At 40.9% G+C, this 25,377-nt stretch overlaps 1 protein-coding gene across 1 annotated transcript in view; it reads left to right on the top strand.

The window, feature by feature from the left end:
- Positions 1–25,377, top strand: part of grm7.L (glutamate receptor, metabotropic 7 L homeolog) — a 283,230-nt gene that overhangs the window by 184,335 nt on the left and 73,518 nt on the right. The window contains exon 8 of the mRNA XM_018257131.2: positions 16,713–17,645. Within this exon, the coding sequence (XP_018112620.2) occupies positions 16,713–17,645 (933 nt within the window). The remainder of the gene's footprint in view (positions 1–16,712; positions 17,646–25,377) is intronic.

The following is a 25,377-nucleotide window of genomic DNA, read 5'->3' on the forward strand; positions in this document are numbered from 1 at the left end:
GGTTGAACATCTTGACAAGATGAAAAGACTTGACTATATACGTTTGTACCTAGGTTATGAATTTGCATTAACAGCTTCTCTCTCTGATGATGTGCTCTCCATATAATGCCGCAGATGAACCCTGCAAATGTAAAAACCCAGAGCTCACAGACTGAAATGCTGGTGGCAGTAAAATGACACGCTCTTCAGCATCAGCAGGAATTTGTAATTGTCCTTCACCCCAATCCGCCATTTGTAATTAAATGATTTTCACATGATAATTAAGTACTCATGTAATTATATGTGATCGCAATTATCTTTAATATAGATAATTGCAAGACACTTGAGGAAAGAGTTTTAGTGGCCTCTGTTTAATATAAGAAACAGAACTACCTTTACTAGAGCCGGCAACAAACCTGCCCCCAGACACTAAATAAATGTTTTGTTGCCATATTGAAACAATATTTTCCTGTTTTTCCCACAGATACAGTCCCTTCCCAGAGGCTATTATCACCACTGCTACTACAGGCACCCTCTCTTGCTACTATACCTGCTATTCCACAGCCATTTCCCAGGGACTATTATCCCACTGTTACTATAGGCACCATCTCTCCCTACTATACCTGCTATCCCACAGCCACACTCCCTTCCCAGAGACTATTATCCACTGTTACTATAGGCACCATCTCTCCCTACTATACCTGCTATCCCACAGTCACACTCCCTTCCCAGAGACTATTATACCACTGTTACTATAGGCACCATCTCTCCCTACTATACCTGCTATCCCACAGTCACACTCCCTTCCCTGAGACTATTATCCACTGTTACTATAGGCACCATCTCTCCCTACTATACCTGCTATCCCACAGTCACACTCCCTTCCCTGAGACTATTATCCACTGTTACTATAGGCACCATCTCTCACTACTATACCTGCTATCCCACAGCCACAGTCCCTTCCCAGAGACTATTATCCCACTGTTACTATAGGCACCATCTCTCCCTACTATACCTGCTATCCCACAGCCACAGTCCCTTCCCAGAGACTATTATCCCACTGTTACTATAGGCACCATCTCTCCCTACTATACCTGCTATCCCACAGTCACACTCCCTTCCCAGAGACTATTATCCCACTGTTACTATAGGCAACATCTTGCCCTACAACACCTGCTATCCCACAGCCATAGTCCCTTCCCAGAGATTAGTATCCAACTGCTACTATAGGCACCATCTCTCCCTACTATTCTGTACCTGCTATCCCACAGCCACACTCCCTTCCCAGAGACTATTATCTCCACTGCTACTATAGGCACTATCTCTCCCTACTATACCCACTATCCCACAGCCACAATCCCTTCCCAGAAGCTATTATCGCCGCTGCTACACTAGGCATAACCTTTCCCTACTATACCTGCTATCCCACAGCCATAGTCCCTTCCCAGAGACTATAATCCCACTGCTATTATAGGCACCATCTCTCCCTACTATACCTGCTATCCCACAGTCACACTCCCTTCCCAGAGACTATTATCCCACTGTTACTATAGGCAACATCTCGCCCTACAACACCTGCTATCCCACAGCCACAGTCCCTTCCCAGAGACTATTATCCCACTGCTACTATAGGCACCATCTCTCCCTACTATACCTGCTATCCCACAGCCACAGTTCCTTCCCAGAGACTATTATCCCACTGTTACTTTAGGCACCATCTCTTCCTACTATATCTGCTATCCCACAGCCACAGTCCCTTCCCAGAGACTATTATCCCACTGTTACTATAGGCACCATCTCTCCCTACTATACCTGCTATCCCACAGTCACACTCCCTTCCCAGAGACTATTATCCCACTGTTACTATAGGCAACATCTTGCCCTACAACACCTGCTATCCCACAGCCATAGTCCCTTCCCAGAGATTAGTATCCAACTGCTACTATAGGCACCATCTCTCCCTACTATTCTGTACCTGCTATCCCACAGCCACACTCCCTTCCCAGAGACTATTATCTCCACTGCTACTATAGGCACTATCTCTCCCTACTATACCCACTATCCCACAGCCACAATCCCTTCCCAGAAGCTATTATCGCCGCTGCTACACTAGGCATAACCTTTCCCTACTATACCTGCTATCCCACAGCCATAGTCCCTTCCCAGAGACTATAATCCCACTGCTATTATAGGCACCATCTCTCCCTACTATACCTGCTATCCCACAGTCACACTCCCTTCCCAGAGACTATTATCCCACTGTTACTATAGGCAACATCTCGCCCTACAACACCTGCTATCCCACAGCCACAGTCCCTTCCCAGAGACTATTATCCCACTGCTACTATAGGCACCATCTCTCCCTACTATACCTGCTATCCCACAGCCACAGTTCCTTCCCAGAGACTATTATCCCACTGTTACTTTAGGCACCATCTCTTCCTACTATATCTGCTATCCCACAGTCGCACTCCCTTCCCAGAGACTATTATCCCACTGCTACTATAGGCACCATCTTTCCCCTTCTATACCTGCTATCCCACAGCTACAGCCCCCTCCCAGAGACTATTAACCCACTGTTACTATATGCACCATCTCTCCCTACTATACCTGCTATCCCACAGCCACAGTCCCTTCCCAGAGACTATTATCCCACTGCTACTATAGGCACCATCTTTCCCTTCTATACCTGCTATTCCATGACCACAGTCCCTTCCCAGAGACTATTATCCCACTGCTACTACAAGCACAATCTCTCCCTACTATACCTGCTATCCCACAGCTACAGCCCCCTCCCAGAGACTATTAACCCACTGTTACTATATGCACCATCTCACCCTACTATACCTGCTATACCACAGTCACAGTCCCTTCCCAGAGACTATTATCTCACTGTTACTATAGGCACCATCTCTTCCTACTATACCTGCTATCCCACAGGCACAGTCCCTCCCCAGATACTATTTATTATCCCACTGTTACTATAGACACAATCTCTCCCTACTATACCTGCTATCCCACAGCCACTGTCCCTTCCCAGAGACTATTATCCAACTGTTACTATAGGCACCATCTCTCCCTATTATTCTCTTTTTTTATAGGTTTCTACAGTATATCTATCTAACTGCTTGAGTATGTTTGACCACTGTTGAGAATATGGCATATCAGTGAGAATTATTGTTACATAGCTTCCTATAGACAAAAAAATTATCTAGATAAAAGATCACTGGATCACTGGATCAGTTTTGATTGCAATTTGATTTTATTTACAGTAAAAGTAAACACTTTGCAGTCACTGCAGCCCTCCTAACTACATTTAATAGCTGTGACCACAACTGATGAGCTTGTCTGCTCTCCTTTAATAGAAAGATCTTCCATATAACTAATGGCCACTTCATCTCCATCATCTCAAATTATATTTTTGTAAGAGTACTTTTACTTCCTAGTGCTTCTGGCCCAAGCTATGCATATGTATTTTCTAAGGCTCAGTTGATAACAATGTCAATAAGATGAGTAGATTTTTTTTTAAATGCAAAATATAAATGAATAGGCAAAGTATGCTTTACAGTTTATGGGCTGTAATGTATTTCTAGGCTACATTATCTTCAACAAGGGAGTTTGCAGAACAAGTTTCTTAGCACTTATCAAAATTAGCTTTAAAATGGGCCTCGTAACTACCCAGGGCTCTTGGGTTAGAGCTGGAGCTTGTAATTCAACAACATCTAGAAGGCTACTGGTTGCCCATCACTAAAGGTAGGGGGATTTGATTGAATTGGACTCAAACCTAATGATCTCGTCACCTTTCCTCCATCTTCCTCTTAGTGACTTCAGTACTAGTTTCCTGAATTTATAAATTACCTATCCTTGTATGAAACATGGGTTAAGGCTGTAGAATATCAGGTTATTTTACAGAACGGTTTATGTGCTTTGTTAATCATTAATAACTTGCATAAATAAGTATCTCTATTGGAAAAAAACATTAGTAAGATTTATCAATCCAATTTGAAAGCATCAGTTGCAAACGATAAACTTTAGTGAGATAAAGTCGCTGTCAGCTCTTAGGAAAGGTCATATTACAGTGCTAGAAATCCAGAGAACCATTCAGATATGTTTTTCAACTACTAGTTTTTTTTAAAAATGTCGCATTTTTTCCATTCCATGTTATTGTCCCTTCCCATAAGCTATTATTGCCGCTGGCTACTGCTACAATAGGCATCACCTTTCCCTACTATACCTCCTATCCCACAACCACAGTTCCTTCCCAGAGACTATTATCCCACTGTTACTATAGACACCATCTCTTCCTACTATACCTGCTATCCTACAGTCACACTCCCTTCCCAGATGCTATTATGCCAACTGCTACTATGGGCACCATATCTCCCTACTATACCTCCTATCCCACAGTCACACTCCCTTCGCAGAGACTAGTATCCAACTGCTACTATGTGCACCATCTCTCCCTACTATACCTGCTATCCCACAGTCACACTCCCTTCCCAGAGACTATTATGCCAACTGCTACTATGTGCACCATCTCTCCCTACTATACCTGCTATCCCACAGCCACAGTCCCTTCTCAGAAACTATTATCCCCACTATAACTATAGGCACCAACTCTCCCTACTATACCTGCTATCCCACAGTCACAGTCCCTTCCCAGAAACTATTATGACAACTGCTACTATGGGCACAATCATTCCCTACTATACCTGCTATCCCACAGCCACACTCCCTTCCCAGAGATTAGTATCCAACTGCTGCTATAGGCACCGTCTCTCCCTACTATTTTGTACCTGCTATCCCACAGTCACACTCCCTTCCCAGAGACTTTTATCTCCACTGCTACTATAGGCACTATCTCTCCCTACTATACCCACTATCCCACAGCCACAATCTCTTCCCAGAAGCTATTATCACCGCTGCTACACTAGGCATAACCTTTCCCTACTATACCTGCTATCCCACAGCCATAGTCCCTTCCCAGAGACTATTATCCCACTTCTACTATAGGCACCATCTCTCACTGCTATACCTACCATTCCACAGTCACTTCCCAGAGACTATTAAACCACTTCTACTACAGGCTCCTTCTCTCTACTATACCTGCTTTCACACAGCTTCAGTCCCTTCCTAGAGGCTAATATATATTGGTGCTATATAAATAAATCAAATAGTTATTCCAAGTTCTGTATCTTTCATACCACCATATATACAATAAATGGATATAATCCTTTTGTAAAATATTGAATATTGAGAAGGCTATCCATATTGTTATCACTTAATTTTTATTTTAATCACCAGTTAGAAAGGGTTCAACCCCAAAGGACACTCTAAGGGGCCGATTCACTAAGCTCGAGTGAAGGATTCGAATGAAAAAACTTCGAATTTCGAAGTATTTTTTGGGTACTTCGACCATCGAATTGGTTAAATTCGTTCGAATTCGAACGAAATCGAACGAATCGAACGAAAAATCGTTCGACTATTCGACCATTCGATAGTCGAAGTACTTCCCCTTTAAAAAAAACTTCGACCCCCTACTTCGGCAGCTAAAAGCTACCGAAGTCAATGTTAGCCTATGGGGAAGGTCCCCATAGGCTTGCCTGTGATTTTTTGATCGAAGGATTTTCCTTCGATCGTTGGATTAAAATCCTTCGAATCGTTCGATTCGAAGGATTTAATCGTTCGATCGAACGAAAAATCCTTCGATCGATCGATCGCAGGATTAGCGCTAAATCCTTCGACTTCGATATTCGAAGTCGAAGGATTTCAATTCGAGGGTCGAATTTCGAAGTATTTTTAACTTCGAAATTCGACCCTTAGTGAATCGGCCCCTAAGTGTCCCAAATTGCTCTATGTTTTATTTGAATATGCAAAACATACACCAAGACCAGGGGTTTTGTGCATTATTGTATGTGCTGATAATAAGTAGCAGGCACAGCAGGATCGTGGGTAGCTGTGGCGGACAAAAATAGTGCAGACAAAGTCTGTTATTTGTATACAATAATATGTTTATCCCCCACTCTAGACATACAATGCATCCAGAGGAAAGAGGAATAAATACAGCACACAAATTGGGATGCTCCTTTAGAAGGCGGGGAGGTGCACATGCTTAAAGTGAATACACTGACTTTTTTCATTTAGATGCCAACAATACAACACCAACTGGTTGACCTGTTTTGTTGTGCTTTATGGGAAATACCTCAGTAGAGGCAAGCATTATGGCAACCCCCATTTTAAGTGCAAAGGAATATACCTGCCTGATACTGATTTATATTATCCCACATGCGCAAGATTTGCAGTTGGTAAGCCACAAAAATGGCCAAAACTGATATAATTACAGTGTTGTGTGGTTGAAGCAGAGAGGGCCTATTTTGCTCTAGAAATAAGGCAGAGATTTCCCTGAACAATGGTGGGAGACATTGTGGCTAGAGCTGCATTGTATATTCTGGTTAGCCAGGCACAGCTGTTATAGAGACACACACCTATTTGTGTTTGGGTAGGTTTATCTTTAGTCCTTTATCATACCTTGACTTGTATTCTGACTACTCATTCTGTTCTTTACCTGTTGATATTACTGCCATTGGTTCAGGCTGACCCGGTTCAGTTAAGTCTTGTATTAAATCATGTCTGTAATAATACTTGGCTCCATCATCCTCCCTTGCCTTTGATAAGAAACCAAAATACTGATCTACCTAAAGGTGGCAAAGCTGATTACCCCCGACCTTCATGTCCCCTTTTGCCTCCACTTTACTCCATCCATGACACCAGAATCCCCCCCCCTTTCCTCTCCATCAATATATAGACTTCTTCGTTGGCACTAGCCATCTCACTCTGCATATTACCTTTTAACTTATTTGGTACATTTCTGCTTACTGGTGAATGTACTAACAGATACAGTTACTTGGCAGGATCATGAACAAGAAGAGGACCTAGTCCAAATCAGGAACAGAATCTGACTAGGTACAGAAATAAGTAATGCTGTAGGTATGCTATCACATGCTGGTCTCCTGAGCATCTGTCTAGAATCTAGACATCACAAGGTTAGTGGCCAACTGCGATTGCATGTCTCAGTAAGACATGGCAGAGCATTATTGGTCATAGTGTCACTCACTGTAAGTCTGTATCCTTATAGAGGGGGGCCCCAGCCTTTGTACCCATGAGCCACATTCAAATATAAAAAGAGTTGGGGAGCAACACAAGCATGAAAAAAGTCCCTAGGGTGCCAAATAAATGCTGTGATTGGCTATTTGGTAGCCCTGTATGTATTGTAAGCCTGCAGGAGGCTGTTTTTGGCCATAGGCCTATTTTTTTATGTAACCAGTACTTTCCCCCAAGCCAGAAATTTAAAAATAAGCACCTGCTTTGAGGCAGGAAGCAACACCCAAGGGGTTGATAAGTAACATGTTGCTCATGAGCCACTGGTTGGGGACCTCTGGTAGATGTAGTTGCATGCAAACTGACTACAGTAGGGTGAACAGACTCATGAGTAGCATCAAAACACACTCAGTAGTGAACTATGCTTCCAAGTTAGAAAAAGTTTGTAGTTGATTAAACTGAAACATTAAAGATCGAAACGCCCCAAGTCAAATTAAGGATTCTGAGACCTAGCAATGCCATTTTCTTGCCAGCGTGAATATTCTATTTATGAATGCCAGTTAACATCATTATGATTAGGATACTGGAGGACTTTCTGTCTTTCTCCTCAACCAGCTACACCGTGATAATGAGATTCTTTCAACGTCCTGTCAGTAGGCACTTTTTTGCGCATCTGTCATGAAGATATGCTATCTTTCCGCTTCTGCTGATCAAAGCACATAACCTTGTATTTTATTTGTTTCTCTTGCGTTCTTGCTCGTGTGATATATTTGCAGCTTAAGAAACTCAGATAGAATGGGATAGCATGTTCCTTGTACTTGGAATACATTCCAAATAAGACTTCAGACTTGGTTTAGAAATGTGAATAGATTAGGTTCTGCAGGATGAGTATGTTCTAAACCTCTTTATGGATGACAACTGGAAAAAAAGTGTTTACACTCACCTAACTGGTATGGATGCCATGCACAGAACTCTTGAAATGTTCTCATGTCTTGGTGATATCTGCTGAACTTGGGTCCGGTGTCTTTTATGCACAGGGAGTGACCAATCAAAGGCATCAAATGTTGTGACACAACTTACAGCATATTTCTATTTCTTGCAGTCTAATGAAGAACCCTTTAATATACCATAATCAGTTGGCACACATGCCACATTTTCTCCAAATCTAGAGAGGGCTCACTCCATGCCCCCTGCCCTCTTTAAAGGCACTGAACCACAGAGATCCTCTGTAGCAGCTTGATCTGACAATTGTTGAAGGTTCCACAGTGTATCCAAAATGGGCAGAGAGTTCCAAGCAATCACCATGGAAGCAACTAGAAGTCTGGAAGAAGAGAACATTCCAGTGATGGGCAGATAGAGATTAGAGAGAGCCAGAGTGTAAAAAATATTTATATAAACCAAACCCCCTAGTTGCCCCTGTTAAGGTGGGGCTGTTTTGAATTATAGAATCATAACAAAGGAACCGACTGAGGACTGAGGCAAGGCTGGGTGGGTTTGTAGCCTGATCTAAGATGTCCCACATTTTTTAATAAGGAATGTTTCAAGGTATTTCTTCAGAATGAGACTATTCCCTCCAAACATCTGTTTTCTTATTTCATCATCTCTGTATTCAGGACATGGCTTAGAAAGCAGGCTATATGGATATTTTCCAGTAGGCCTTATAAATAAGATTGTGGCAGCTTCCTGTGAAGACGTATATTTTATTTTTCCAACCAGAGCTACAGAAATTGCTATCTAATGGTTAATGTGTCCATTCTCCGTATCCTTTCCGGCCCTTTTATTTCCTCCCTAACAGCAGCCTGCAGTATATCACAGACAGCCTTCCACCGCCAACTTGGAAGATTTATAGTATGTATAATTATCAATATGGCTTTACAAACATGTGCATTAAGCCGATCTCACACCCCATAAATCCAGCCCTGCATCCCATATAAACAACAGCAGCGTGTCCTCGCGAGCCATTTTCATGCCAGAGACATCTGCTGGGCACTGATTTGTATTGCGCGAGTGGATATTGCGAGCCATGGAAAAAGCCAGAGTAACCCACAGATGAGCAGGACAGACTCTCTTGTTTTTTCTTAGTATGTCTCTATCTGACCTGAATACATAATTCATATACTGTAGCCTCTGAAATGCATCTGGGGAAAAGGGTTAACATTTTGCTATTTAAGGTACATAATGGCTCTCTGGGGATCTCTGGGGGGAAGGGGCTAAGTTTGTTTTTTAATATCTACCATAATTTTCATTGTGTTTGAACATAAATGGTGCAGTAGGAGAATAACTTCAGTACAAATAAGTTGAATGTATAGATCCAGGCAAATCCATATTGTCCCCTGACTGTAGTACTAGTCACAGTCCTCACTGGTTAAGTATCTTATCAGTGGTCCTCACAGCAAGACCTTTTTAGTCCGTGAAACACTCGTTGGTGGGACATTGGCATCAAATATCTGTGTTAAAATAGTTCATTATTTACAATTAATAATTCGGTCCTCGGTATTTGTCATTCAAGTACATGTAGGGTTTAGCAACCACTGGGTTCATGAAATGCTGACTTTTGTCAAAATAATCTTGCCTATCTTCTAGCCGACCCAGAGGAAGATGAAGGGCAGTGTGATTTATCCCTTGCTAAAGAAAAATGTATCCAGCCCAGGCTTTGGTGGGTCCTGGGCAAAGAGCCAAATGGTGGACCCATACTATTGTGCCACTTTTTCGCTACACCCCTAACTACAGCATCCATTTTACCACAACACAACCCAGATAAACCAGTATAATTACTACTATAATTATATGTCATTTTAATTGGAATTTAAATGGATAAGGAGCATATTAACCCCAGCCATGCAAGTATAATACTATAGAAAATAAATAGTATAATTACCCCAGATGTGCTAGTACAATTACTACAGAAAATTGATAATCAGCATATTAACCCCAGCTGTGCCAGTATAATGATTGTAGAAATGTCCAATAAGTACGCCATTAACTCTACACATGCCAGTAAGATCAGTGAAGAGATTGAACATTTGCACAAGCAGAATACCAGTAGCAAAGTTTACTTCTTTCCTTGTGCTCCCATAGCTGCCTGGCTTGGTTACTCTCTGTCTGCCTACTCAATATGCTGCAAAAAATCCAAGATGGCTGTGCTTGCCTTCGCAAAAGACAGAAGAGTGATGGGGGTAAGGAGGGTAAGTGATGTCATGCACACAACTGTGTGTGATGTCACTTCCATCTCATTGCACCTGCTGACTTCTCACTCCCCTTACACACACGTCTCTGGCGGGGGCTTTGGAGGTTTTTTTTATTGCTCTTTTAAAATAATATAAAAAAAATACCAAATGTTATATATGCATCCAAGGGCCACTACCTAAAACCGCCATGGGTCCATGGGTGCCTATACTTGAATAAGGCCCTTCCTATGGGCGTGATTCATGTTGCTGTTGTATTGATTAGTGCCCAAATTCAACCAGGGCATCCTAGGACCTCTCTAGGTATAAGGGTGCCCTGGTTGCATTTTGTCACTAATCAACACAACAGTAAGACACTGTCATTCCAAAAACAGCTATTTTCCTATGCAAACAGGGAGCCCTGATACCTAGGGAGGTCCTATGGTGCCCTGGTTGCATGTCAGCACTAATCAATATGACAGTGAGACATTGTCATTTCAAAAACAACTATTTCCCCATGATCTTTTGTGTTCTTACAATGCTATAAATGTCCGAACAACAAAAACAGCAACTGATTTATAGAAGGGAAAAAATGACTCACTTCAATCACATTACCTTTCAGTAATAAATCCACTTAATTGACCTGATTTGCTGCCAGGATTCCTCTACAGCCCATTTGTAACTGCGATAATCTCATTCAATATTAAATTCCTTATTAAGGAAAGGAAGGACACTGACGGGTTTATATTTCATATAAATAATAGGAGCAGTAGGACAGTAGCCTGGCTTGTGTCTCACAGTCACAGAGCTGAGGTGTCTAGTTCAGGCTGTACAGCAGGTTGCGCTGATATAATGGATGCTAGACAGTGTTCCATAATAAAAACATATCATACAAAGGATGCACTCCTATTACAAGGCTCATCAGATGCAGAAAGCTGCTGCCTAGATCCATTCACTTGCATTGTACACAAGGTCCCTTGTTTCCCTAAAGAACTATGAGCAATGGCCCTGTGTCGGTATGAAGCTGCATAGGCAGAAAGCTCTATGAAACTTCATTAGCACCGCACTGGGGACTGTTTGTCAGGTTTAATCAGGGACGGGTGATAAGAGGAGCAGACCAGAAAGCTGAGCTTGTATCATTTGAAGATCAGAATCTTGTGGAGAGCGAAGAATCTAAACACAGACTGGATTAGCTCTGCATCCCCCCAGGAACCGGGAGATAAATGATTCTCTGCTGTAGAGAATGTTTTAATCAGGTAGTTTTAGGTAACGGGTCAAGAAACCCAAAGCTATAGACAAGGGAGCTGATAATGTGCTCACCTCTGAAAATCTCAACCACTAAATAAAATCTATAAATCACTATATCATTGTCATTTCCAAGTATCTAAGCAAACCTAATACAATACATCAAGGTTACTGTATACAAATATGGAAACCACCCCCATGCCAGGTGACTATGGATTGCTAAAGCAGGTGCTTTAAAACACATTCCCTCTAGTATCAATGATGTTATAGATGAAATACACATAATCACTGCTGCGTTTGAGTGTTTGAGTGTTGCTGTGAGCTGGTTTTAAGTTCCTGTAAGCTGGCCTTGAGCATATATACATATATATTATATTATAATTGTCCAAGTGTGCATTGTGTCTTGCTGGTGGGTAAGACATTACTTATAGAGGAATCCATGACTGTTGGTATTATGCTGCTGCTTATTAAACTTGTACCTTATATCCTCATGGCATTGTGAGATTGGTCTATAGACTTGACCACCATTCATCAAGTTGAAGGGGCCTTCTCTTAATGGGCTTATTTGTCTTGGACTACATTTCATCTGTCCTACCGGGGGAGGGTGAGAACACACACACGTTATCCCCATTATTGACTTGCAGTATAGAAGTCATTATTCTTGCTCAGCTCATTATAGGTTACAGGTGGAGATAATGGAGCAATGTACTGTAGGAGTTCATACCATCCCTGGCCATTAGTAAATCACTCATGTTGTGTGGTGACCAGTTAGAATTTCAGCAATCTATGACATACAGTCAAGGGCAGGTCAGATCCCCTTGTCAGAGGCACAGGTCACATGCAAAGGCAAACAAAGGCCTGCCAGGTCCTAAACTGCACTATTGCATTTGCCAATCGCTACCAATCAGCAGTTAGTTCTGATCAATCTACTAAACATTAAACGAAAGGAAGATATGTTTGGTTGCTATAGACAACTGTACTGGTACAATTTATCATCTTAGCAAATTAGCCCCATTGTTGGATGAGTGATAATTTGAAACTCTACCTCCTAATGGGCCAGAAATAGGGGCAAATTCACTAAGCGCCGAAGCGCCTAACACTAGCGTCAATTCGCTAGCATTGGTCATTTTCGTTACTTTGCAAATTCTCTAACGAACGCTGGCGTAAATTCGCTAGTGTTACTTCGCACCCTTACGCCTGGCGAATTTTCGCAACGGACGTAACTACGCAAATTCACTAACGCGTGCAGTGTACTGAACGCTACCTTTTACGCTAGACTTCCTTCGCCACCTCAGACCAGGCGAAGCGCAATAGAGTAGATAGGGATTGCTTCAAAAAAAAGTTCAAATTTTTTCTAAGTCCCAAAAAACGCTGGCGTTTTTTCTATATTATGGGTGATAGGCTGAAAAAGATCGAAAATTGTTTTGGGGCTCCCCTCCTTCCCCCCTACATTTCCTAACTCATGGCACCTTAACTATATAGTGGGCACATGTGTAGGGCAAAAAAAAAATGTTATTTGATGTTTTGAAGGTTTCCCAGGCATTTGTAGTGATTCTACGTATTCCTCCATTGAAATTTGAATTTGGCACCGTATGCAAATTAACCATCGCTAGCGTAACTTCGCTTCGCTTAGCGAAACTTCGCAACCTTAAGCTACCCCTGAGCGCAACTTCGGATTTTAGTGAATTTGCGGAGTGCTGGTGAAACTACACCTGGCGAAGTGTGGCGAAGTGCGGCGAAGTAACGCCTGGTGCAACTACGAATCTTAGTGAATTTGCCCCATAGAGAGGAGTAGGATCCCCCTTCAGAATACATAAAAAATATATATTAAAAATATATATGAATAAGGGATGTCTAACCTGCTGCCATTTTTTCTACCACGGGTCCATGCAGTTACCTTATGAAGAACCAGTAATGCTAAAAATTTAGCCTAGGCAGCTTGATAGATAAGGTTTAAAAACCTCATCTAAAAATCTAATCTACCTAGCAGTATAGGTTATTTTCATCAGTACCTGGACTCATGCCTTCAGACTGCATTAACTGGTCTTGTCTAAGGAAGCTGCTGCTACTAATTCAGGTTCAATAAAATTCTGGACATCACTTCCCATTTAAAGCAATAAGTCACAAGAAACCTTTAACAGAAACCTTTAACAGGTGACTTATAATAATAACCATATCTCATGGGTCATAACCCACTTAGACTTATGTCTACCTAGCTACAAACAGGACAGATGTCACAATAAAATATGTATATACATTTCAGGATGTTAGACTTTCTCTAAGCATAGAAATGTAAGATCCTGAGGTTTTGGGTCCCATAGTTACATAGTTAAGTTGGGTTGAAAAAAGACCAAAGTCCATTAAGTTCAACCCCTCCAAATTAAACACCCACACCCACACACATGAACTATATATACCAATATCTATACTAACTGTAGATTTTAGTATCACAATAGCCTATGATATTATGTTTCTCCAAGAAAACATCCAAGCCCCTCTTAAAAGCATTCACAGAATCAGCCATGTTAAATTTATTAAATGTATTTAACTGCATATCATTCATGAAATACAACATTAAAGACGCTGTGCTATGGGTACAGAAGAGACTGTACGAGAGGCAGGACTGGGATGGTGTTGATGACCACTGGGTACCTATGTGCCTGAAGATTATGCATTGGGTATTCAAGCTTAGGGGTCTGGGGGCCTATATATAAAATAATCACTGCCACTTATATCTCGCTGTGTGTTCCAGAGGGGAATATCATATATATATATATATATATATATATATATATATATATATATATATATATATATATATATATATGTATAAGCCAGTTCTTAGACCATGCTTTTCTCAGATGACAAACCAATTGGCCCACATGGATGCTGATCCATTTAGGATCACTCTAGGGTTCTAAATCCCTTCCTTCCTTCCTTCCTTCCTTTCCTTCGTAACTACTATAGTAACATGTTGGAGGTCCCTAGAAATGCAGGAAAATGGGGCTTCCATTTGGGGCCCCATTTGGGGCTGTCCAACCTTCAAGTGCCAGAATCCTTCACACAGCAGTCCTTGGTCTGCTTGCAATTTACAGTGTAAAAACAGCTGGAAGCCTGAGGGATGTACTTCCCTGGTGTATACATTGTACACATTTAAGTACTGTTTTTACAATTTATTATGATTATTATTTTTTTTTTTTTAATTTCAGCTTTGCTTTTATTCCAAAGAGGCCAACTCATTTCAACTATACTTTGCCCACTACACTAGGAATTACTAACAATAACCTGAAAGTGTAACAGCATTATAATTATGCCTCTTTATAGGTCCCTGGTAAGGCCTCATCTGGAGTATGCAGTGCAGTTTTGGACTCCAGTCCTTAAGAGGGATATAAATGAGCTGGAGAGAGCACAGAGACTAAGTGCAACTAAATTGGTTAGAGGGTAGACTGTCAAGGTTGGGGTTGTTTTCTCTGGAAAAAAGGCGCTTGCGAGGGGACATGATTACACTTTACAAGTACATTAGAGGACATTATAGACAAATGGCAGGGGACCTTTTTACCCATAAAGAGGATCACCGTACTAGAGACCACCCCTTTAGACTAGAAGAAAAGAACTTTCATTTGAAGCAACGTAGGGGGTTCTTCACAGTCAGGACAGTGAGGTTGTGGAATGCACTGCCGGGTGATGTTGTGATGCTGATTCAGTTAATGCCTTTAAGAATGGCTTGGATGATTTTTTGGACAGACATAATATCAAAGGCTATTGTGATACTAAACTCTATAGTTAGTATAGGAATGGGTATATAGAATTTTAATTAAAAGTAGGGAGGGGTGTGTGTATGGATGCTGGGTTTTCATTTGGAGGGTTTGAACTTGATGGACTTTGTCTTTTTTCAACTCAATTTAACTAACTAACTATGTAACTATAGTGACATCTCTGTCTTTTATTTCTATATGCAAAGTTTACTAAAGCCTTTCTCTCTATAGCACTGAGTTACATGGTCCCAAGGGAAAAGCACCCCTATGTGCTACCTACCCTGCTGACATCTTCTGAAGTGATGGGGTAGTCAGGCCTGAGGGTCTTTAGGTCCTTTTTGTGTGTGTGCTGGCATAAAATATATTTATCAAAGGTATTTCATTCCAAGCAGAAGGTTGAAGCTAGACTCCAATTATATTCCTGACAACATGGATTTCCGTGTGATGCTTCTGAGTGTGAATCCGTCTCCTAATCTTTTCGTTCCACACAGCTTATCAGGCAGCTTGCATTTCATTAGGCATTTTACAGCCAGAGGTGAGAGAAGAGTTGCAAATCTTTGTGCAGCTGCTGGTATAAAGCTATCTGTGTATACTGTAACGAGGCAAGTGAAAGAACCCTTCATAATTATAGGCCTGTATAGCTGCTATCTCTGCACACAGAATGTTCGGGTAAATGAGTTATCTCTAGGCTGTCACTTGTTTTGAAGTTCACACAGCTAGTAAAGCTCTGAAACCCAATGAGGAAAGGAGTTGTAGCTGCAAAAAAGCACAGGAAGAAGAGGCAGGAGTTAAAAGAGAAGCATTGCAAGAGGCAGACTAATGCAGGCATTAGTGGAAGGCAAGGCTGTTGGAAGAAGAAAGTACAAGAGATGGTAAATTCAGACTAGGGAAAGAAAGAGAAACCTGTAGGACACATTGAGCTGAACATGAAGGTAATTGAGAGTGGAACAGGAGAGGAAGGCACCATTACAGATACAGAGACTTGTTGTAGAACCAGGTGTAAAATGAAGAAAAACACATTTGATGAAATATTGAAAAAGAATTAAAGGCCACATAGTATAGGTATGAACTTAGAGATGAGTTTGAGTTACGGTGAGATCTGAGGGTAAATGCTTTTTAGTGGTCTTGGATATCACTGAAATTATATAGATTGACTATTACTACTATCATATTTTCACAATATATCTTGTTATGAGCTAAGGGTGACTGACCAAAGTTTTCACTGCAAATGGGTGCCAGAACCAAAAAAGTCTGAGGAACTCTATTTCAGCATCTACATTGGAGCCCTGCAAAAATGTTTGCAGACCACCTTTGTCTCTCCAGCCATTGTCGAAGTACAACTTCCATCTCTGGTGGAGAGGGTTATAATGAAGTTTGTCATGGATGAGATAGCAAATGCTTGGTCTCATGTCTGTGCCTTATATTAATGTGTTTATCTATACAGTGACCAGTATACATCTTTCTTTCATAGATCGAAGACATGCAATGGGCTAAAGGACAGCGAGAGAGTCCACCCTCGGTCTGCAGTTCACCATGCATGATGGGTGAGAGGAAGAAGATGGTTAAAGGCATGCCTTGCTGCTGGAACTGTGAGTTGTGTGATGGGTATAAGTACTTGCAAGATGAATCCACCTGTAACCTCTGTGACTACAATATGCGTCCCAACAAAAACCGTACAGGTTGTGACCCCATTCCCATTATCAAGCTGGAGTGGCACTCCCCCTGGGCTGTAATCCCTGTGTTCTTAGCTATGCTTGGAATCATTGCAACTATCTTTGTTATGGCAACATTTATACGGTATAATGACACCCCCATTGTCAGAGCTTCGGGCAGAGAGCTAAGCTACGTCTTGTTAACAGGAATCTTCCTTTGCTATATAATCACCTTCCTCATGATTGCCAAGCCTGATGTGGCCGTGTGTTCCTTCAGACGCATATTCTTGGGGTTGGGCATGTGCATCAGCTATGCAGCTCTTCTAACCAAAACCAACAGGATCTACAGGATTTTCGAACAAGGTAAAATGTCAGTGACAGCACCACGGCTTATCAGCCCCACCTCACAATTGGCCATCACTTCAAGTTTAATATCTGTCCAGCTATTAGGAGTACTCATTTGGTTTGGAGTTACCCCTCCTAGTATCATCGTAGACTATGGGCAGCACACAGTGATGCCGGACCAGGCCAGAGGGGTCCTGAAGTGTGACATTACGGATCTACAAATCATATGCTCCTTGGGATACAGCATCCTCCTTATGGTGACATGCACTGTGTATGCCATCAAAACAAGGGGTGTACCAGAGAACTTCAATGAAGCTAAGCCTATAGGCTTCACTATGTATACTACCTGTATAGTTTGGCTGGCTTTCATCCCAATATTTTTTGGAACCTCGCAGTCAGCAGAAAAGGTAAGTAAATCTGTGTGTATATGCTTCACATTCGCATCTATCATCATGGTCTAGGCTGGCTACTTTGCAAAGATTTTTTGGAATGAAGGTTGTTTTAAACGGGATTCCATCCATACTTCTTAGCATGAGTAGGTTTAGCACTGAAACTGGAACCACCTAAAAAAGTAGAAAGTAAAAAACATGTAAATTGTTACTTCTTGTAAAAACAGAAGTCTAAGTACATTTTTTTCTTGACTTTTCTGGGTGGTCCCAGTTTCAGTGCTAACCCACTCCTTCCAAGGGGTATATCTGTTCCCCTATGCTGATGAACTGAGGCGTGTGCACCTGGACCCTATGTCTACTCCTATGCGGAGTTTATATTCTTTCACTAAATATTAGTAAGCAGAGATCCCTTTAGAGAATGTCTATGATGTCCATATAGACGCACATTCACATTTATATGATATTTACACTAGGGTCCACATGTTCAATCAGTATTGAAGTACAGCTTAAATCTAGAAGTGTATGTCAGAGTTCTGCAAAAAGTAATGTGAAGGACTTCCCTTTCTCATTCTTACACATTGCCATGAACAAACTGGCTGCAAAAGCTGGAAAAAAATCCCATGTAGAAACTAGTGATGGGAGAATCTTCAGGAATGGATTTGCGGCGAATTTCCACACTTTGCAGACTGCAAATGTTCTTCGAGAATCTGCAGCAAAATTCAATGTGGAAAAATTTGCTGCGTAAAAAATCAAAATTGACGCTTCTCAAAATTATTCGGACACCCATTGACTTCAATGCATTTTGGACAAAAGATTCACAAACGTAAAATTGCTGCACCCATAAAAATTGTTGCTCGTCAAAATTATTCAGACGCCCATTGACCTTAGTGCATTTGGACAAAAAATTATTTTTCGGTGAAGCAAAACGGGACACATTCGCTCATCACTAGTAGAAACTCCTAATAAAGTTCCCTAGAAACCGGCACTGCTAACTAGTTGTCATGCGTACAAGACTTGCGCCAGCTTCTACCCATAATCTTCTGTGAACTTTGCCAGGCCCATTGAAGGCCCATTTAGTGTAGATTTCTATGCAATTCTGAAATATGTTTATGGCACATGGCATTCTCCGTGGGCATTTTTCAGTTGGCAGAGATGTGCCCCAGTGAGTCTGTCATTTCATTAAATACATTTGGACAGAAAATGTGCATTTGAGCATTTAGTTTGTCCTATATGCCATAGGCCTTATAAATTATGCAACCAGAGCCTTTTCCTTGGAATTTACTCCAAATGGAGAAGTAGCCCTAACACTGCAGATTACAACAAATTATCTGCCCCTTTTGATATCAAGTGAAATCCATTATTTTATACACATGACCCCCGATGTCTTCTTCAAAGCGCGTGGGCTGCATTAATGTATAATGATCCTGATGGAAAAGCCCAGATCATCAGTACATGGTTTTATAAAGAGTGTAAGGAGAATGCTCCTATTATGTGCAAAGTACAGTATTTCAGAAATGAACATCAAGCCGTTTACCACTGCGACTTCTATTATGGCCACATGGAGTGCCAGTAATTCAGTCCTCGGTCCATTTGCACCTGAATCGGAATGTGAGAAATCTGCATGATCTGTTTCTTATCTCCTATTCATTTCCCTGACACTGATGTTAATGGCGGTGCCAAGAAAAGAACTTAGCACATTCTGATGCTGAGAGCACAAGCTGCTTGAGTATATAAAAGGCAGTCTATGAATTGTTCATATCTTCAACTACATTAGGTACCTGGAGTAGCAAGAAAATAGAGTTGCGCCTATTGGTTGACAGAATGACTTCATTTTCTAATACATTTATAGCTAATACATTGAGATGTAAATTGATGGGATGTCACAGGGTTCCGGTGTCCAAATGTAAATTATGTGGCTAATGGCTCTTCAAAATATGAAGTGTATCGAGCAAACGGCTGTTTGTCTACCCAAATTCCCTGGCAGGCAACTTCATGCTATCACCCACCTACTCCTCCATTAATTAATCAGCCTTCTTTGTAGCTATAAATTATGCACCAAAGCTGTCTTTGAACATGTACAGAAAGCCTTGATAGATAAAGAAGACATCCACTTGCATGTATCGCACTATAGAACAGTTTTTAGCAGATAGTCAGTAGACTATTAATTAGACAAAATGGCACCAGATCAATAAGAATCAGTTGAGCCATTAGTCTCATTGTTGCATCTGTTTCAATTGTATCCTGTCAGCATGATGAATGGGGCCATGCTGTCAGAGAAACGGAACAGACTTTTTTGCAGCTAAATCATTTTGATTAGGAGAAATAATCTTGGCATCCACTTTAAACAAAATGAACATGGGTGAAATTAGTGGACGAGAGACCCAGGTTGAAAATTGGGCACAAAGGGAAATTGAATCTACAGGTAATTGGCTTTGCACAGCTCTGGCTTGGTCTGATCACCATAAAGGTGGCCATAGACGCAAAGATCCTATCATACGAATCGAGGATTCGTACGTTTTTCGGACCGTGTATGGAGAGTCCCGACATTTTTCATCCGGCGGAGATCGGCCGTTTGGTCGATCAGACAGGTTTGATTTTTTCCTGACCGTCCCGCCGGAGCCCATTGCGCTCTCATCATAATCTGATCGTTCAGATTACTACCGATTTAGCCATGGCCGTTAGTGGCATATCGGGGAAAGATCGGTTCGTTTGGCGATGTCGCCAAACGAGCGGATCTTTGCATCTATGGCCACCACAAGAATGTGTTGGAGGATTATGGGTAAAAACATTACAGACATCCGTAATGCCATTTTGTTCTAAAACAAACACAAGCAATGTTATGGTTGGATTTTGAAGTAAAACTTAAGAAACAATTGTTTTTATGATCACTAAGTGACTGTGGAACAAGTGACTTCACCATCCTCAATCCCTATATCTCTTTAATAAGAGTGGGGAAACATACCTTAAAGATGCACTTTTGTTGTTCCTTCTAATATTATACTACATTGCGATGTGGCCAAATATCCAAGAACTTTGCACCATGTGTCTGAAGGTTGGTGATTGGGTGTCCAAATCTTTGTACACAATGGTTGTGGATTTACAATCAGCAGCAGAAATAGGATTTAGGGTAGTGATCCCCAACCAGTGGATTATGAGCAACATGTTGCTCTCCAAGACGTTGCTCCCAGTGGCCTCAAAGCAGCTGCTCATATTTGGATTTCTGACTTGGATGCAAGTTTTGGAGACATAAAGACCATATGAACTGCCAGACAGACCCACCTGTAGTCTACTAGTCCACATAGACATATGTATATATTTCTCACTCGTAGTGAAGCAATGCTTGAACCGGCACTCACCAGTAATAAAGGCAATGGCCGGGTTCTGTCCACACTATATAAAATGAAACAACTCTTCGTAAACACTCACGGTATGTGGAAAACTTGTTTTGTTGGATCAACGATGATATGTAGTTCAACAATTAGTCCTAATTGGGCACCCCTAGGAAATTTTCATGCTTCAAATGTGGCTCACAGGTAAAATAATGTTGGGGACCACTGATTTAGGGTATTTATTACTGGAGGGCCCAGGACTGTATGCTCATGGGTGGTCCAAACTGATGGAAATGTTATGGATGTCAAGTGATAGTGATGTCAAATAATATGGAGGCTTAAAGATATTGTAGTTCAGTTATGGTGGCCACCTTTTTCTGGAAGGAAAGAACCCACCTTCCGCTTTCTTATTTGTTTCTTCTAATACCTTTGGCATCAAGTATAAGTTATAGCTTTTGCTTTTGTGCCTGATCCATATATTCTTCATTGGCTGGCACATAAAGGATTAACAACCTGATTCTTAATAAAATTCTCCTTCTCACAGTTGTCATGCTGCCTAATATTAGTTACTTGGCACAGATGGAAAAGGAAAGGTGTGCTTGTTACTTACGCAATTTACATCTGGGGCCTTTTAACCTGTGACTCTCCAGCTGTTACTAAACTGTATCCAACCAGAATTGCTGACAGCCAACAGCTGACAGAGTTTGGCAGCAGCTGATTAATGACATGTTACTTATACTGTGTCCTCAAGCATGTGATCTTTAAGGGAGGTTTGAAATTAGCGCCCATTGAGCAACTATAAAATATAAACCCTCAAAAGAGCACTCTTCTGAGCATTTTTGCCATTTACATTATATTTTTCCATGTTTTTAAGATATGATATTTGAAGATATTATCAGTTATTAAACTGTTATATAATAAATCTGAAACAGCTGTGTATTTCGGCCAACTGACTACAGCTGTAAATTAATTCAGCGAGAAAAACAATGACTTGCACTGCTTAGAACTGACTATAGAAATGTCAGATGGCTCTTCTTTGTTACTAATTTAGTTTTTCTAACAAAGCAACATCACAGGACTTTCCTTTTCTCACTAACATAATTTTCATACTTTCATAGTAGCAAGGGAAAACAAAGGGCCCCCCCCCTTTGGGTGGTCTGGGCCACAGGGTCAGCTTCCATTATAGCTACCTAACCCCTCCATAATAATTGAACATGAAGGGGGTTATTTATTAAAATCTGAATGTTAAAATCTGGAATAATTTGAGTTTTTTTCAAAGAAAACTAAAAGTTTTAGAGCAAATTTTTTTTTGAGATTTATTATACCTCAATGCTGCAAAAAGCCTGAATCCGAAAATTCCCCATCTCCAACTTGTCGTGGTCCTGTATAAGTAAATGGGAGAGGCACCTATCTCAATTTGAAGTTTTGGTGGTCTGCATTGGGTTTAGCATGAAACCCAATGCAGACGTTTTTGGGGGGTTTCGGGCAGAAACTTTAAAAATCTGAGCAATTTGGGAAAAAGCCCAAAACATTCTAGCAATTTGGGGAAAAAGCCTGAAAAATTTTAGCAATTCGGGTTTTTACTCAAATTTATCATGTTTTTCCACAATCCAAAAAATCCAGTTTTTTTATTAATAAATAAGCTAAAATCAGGCAAGATAGTTTGGTCGTGGTTTTCTTAAAATAAGATATGAGATAAATTAGGATTTTAGTAAATAGCCCCTGAAATGTCTATTATAATTAAATACAAAGGGAAAGTAAATAGAAGAAACTTCCCAGTTGAGTAAGTAATCACTAAGGTCTTTACTGGGGCTTGTTTGACTCTTTTATCAGCATGGTGTGACCTTTTAACACCATACTAAAACTCCCTGCTAAGAAAATAGTCAACCAAGCCCCAGTAAAGACCTTAGTGATTACTTACTCAATATAGACGTTTCTTCTTGACTCTAAATAGCTACTTAGCTTGGATCAGTGCTTAGTTGTAGTAGCACCAATGATTGTAGAGATGGTGCAGGGAGTATTGCTAAAGTTTCTGTGCTATTGTACCTCTAAGGGCAGAGGTCTTCGTGTTTTTTGTGTTGGGTTATATTTGACTAACTCTTAACTAGCCCTTAGTATGGTTACTGTTATATGAAAGCATGACCCTAACAGTCACCATGCTGTAGTTCCAAGAGTATCCAAAGCAGAAATAATCACATAAATCTCATTCTGACTGGACTTCAGTATCAGGTTCTACTCTCTGCTTCCACTTCAGAACCACTGCTCTACAAAGTCTATCATCCTCTACCAACCAGCTCCCGACAGAGAGTGCTAGGGAGCAGGAGTTGGGTAAGTTGACTGTCTCTGTAGATGCTTCTTGAAGCCATTACAGAACTGAGCCTAAAGGGGGGTTAATAAGATGAATGGAACCATTTAAGTAAATGAGCAGCTGCCCAGAAGTGTCCCTCACAGTTGTTCTGCATGACTTTTCCCATTCCGTACAGATCCTCCGATCATGAGCATAATCATCCAGGCCGAGCAGACCAACGGCACCGCTGTAATCAAAAAAAATAAATGATTCTTTTACTTTAGTCATTCGACTCCTGACCGCTCACTTAAAAGGCCTCTATTCTAAAGGACATATTGAAATGACTGCTATTAAGCCAATGGAGGAAATATCAGTCATTTATCAGAGCAATTTTCTATTGCTTTATGTCCTTTTGCAATTCCACAGAATGAAGCAATATGTTTGGGAATAAGTAAAAGGGTGGGGGAGCGTAAGCACAGTAATTGGTAAAATCATGAGGCTTTCCAGACGTTCCAAAAGGTTTCTTCCCTCCCAGGCAATGCTATATGCCACTGCAGGTGATTCATTTGACTCCTACAGAGCTGGAGCCGATTAGATAAAAGTTTGAAAATACAACTCAAGAATGAAAGGGTTGCTGTTGTCCTAAAATATCCCCAAATCCAATTTGCACTTTAGCACTTTAGCAATTTTAGCCCTTTTCTGCTCAATAAAAAGACATTTTTTAATAAACTCTACACAAACAGTGGTGGTTTCCTTTGACTTACTAAGCTTTCTTATCTGAATCTCTCTGCTCATTATCCCTACAGTTATGTGATGGGTTTTACAATAGGCCTGCGAATGTTTGTAAGAATCTCAGCCATAAAGTACAATAGAACTGCTGCCTTGTAAGAGAAGGGAACAAGGGTTTATCCTTGATTTACCTGATTTACCTGATTTACCTTGCCTATAAAAGCACAACTTTGGGAGAAGCTGCACTTTACTATCTGGTAGGGTTGAGCTCATCTTACTGAGCTATGAGTGGAGGGTGTGGGCAGTGATGTCATGGGCAGGGAATGGGTGGATAGGGGTGGGGAATGAGCAGATCAGGGGTGGGGAATGGGCCAGGTGGGCAGCAGGCAGAAATGTCCAGGGAGTTCAGGAAAGGACAGAGAATTACAAATTTACATGCAGGTGTATTGCTGGTAAAAGTTTAATAGTGGCCCCGCAAATACAGGTTAGATGGCATCCCTACTTATGATGTTAATTTCCCTTTTAAAGTGGTGGTTTGCCATTAAGTTAGCTTTTAGTATGTTATAAAATGGCCAATTCTAAACAACTTTTATCAGCCTTCATCATTGATTTTTTTAATATATTTTTTAATTATTTGCCTATTTTTTCTAACTCTTTCCAACTTTCAAATGGGGGTCACTGACCCCCATCTACAAAACAAATGCTCTGTAAAGCTACAAATGTATTGCTATTGCTGCTATTTATTGCTCGTCTTTCTATTCAGGCCTCTCCGATTCACATTCCAGTCTCTTATTCAAATCAAGGCGTGTTTGCTAGGGGAATTTGGACATAACAACCAGAATGCAGAAATTGCAAACTGTAGAGCTGCTGAATATAAAACTAAATAACCCCAAACCACTTATAATAAAAAATGAAAACCAATGACAAAGTGTCTCAGAATATCACTCTCTGCATCATACTAAAAGTTCATTTAAAGGAAAACTATGCCCCCCAAACAATGTGGGTCTCTATAAAAAGATATTGCATAACACAGCTCATATGTAAAGCCCTGCTTCATGTAAACAAACCATTTTCATAATAATATACTCTACTAGTAGTATGTGCTTAAGTATTCATTTTGGGGGCATAGTTTTCTTTTAAAGTTAGGTAAGGGGCCATTGCAAAAAGTAATGATCCAATATCTATCTATCATCTATCTATCATCTATCTATCTATCTATCTATCTATCTATCTATCTATCTATCTATCTATCTATCTATCTATCTATCTATCTATCATCTCTCTCTCTCTCTCTCCCTCTCTCTCTCTCTCTCTCTCTCTCTCTCTCTCTCATCTATCTGTCTGTCTGTCTGTCTGCCTACCTATCCATCCATCCATCCATCCATCCATCCATCTTCTATCTATC

Source organism: Xenopus laevis, chromosome 4L, assembly GCF_017654675.1.
Source record: "Xenopus laevis strain J_2021 chromosome 4L, Xenopus_laevis_v10.1, whole genome shotgun sequence".
Classification (NCBI taxonomy): Eukaryota; Metazoa; Chordata; class Amphibia; order Anura; family Pipidae; genus Xenopus; species Xenopus laevis.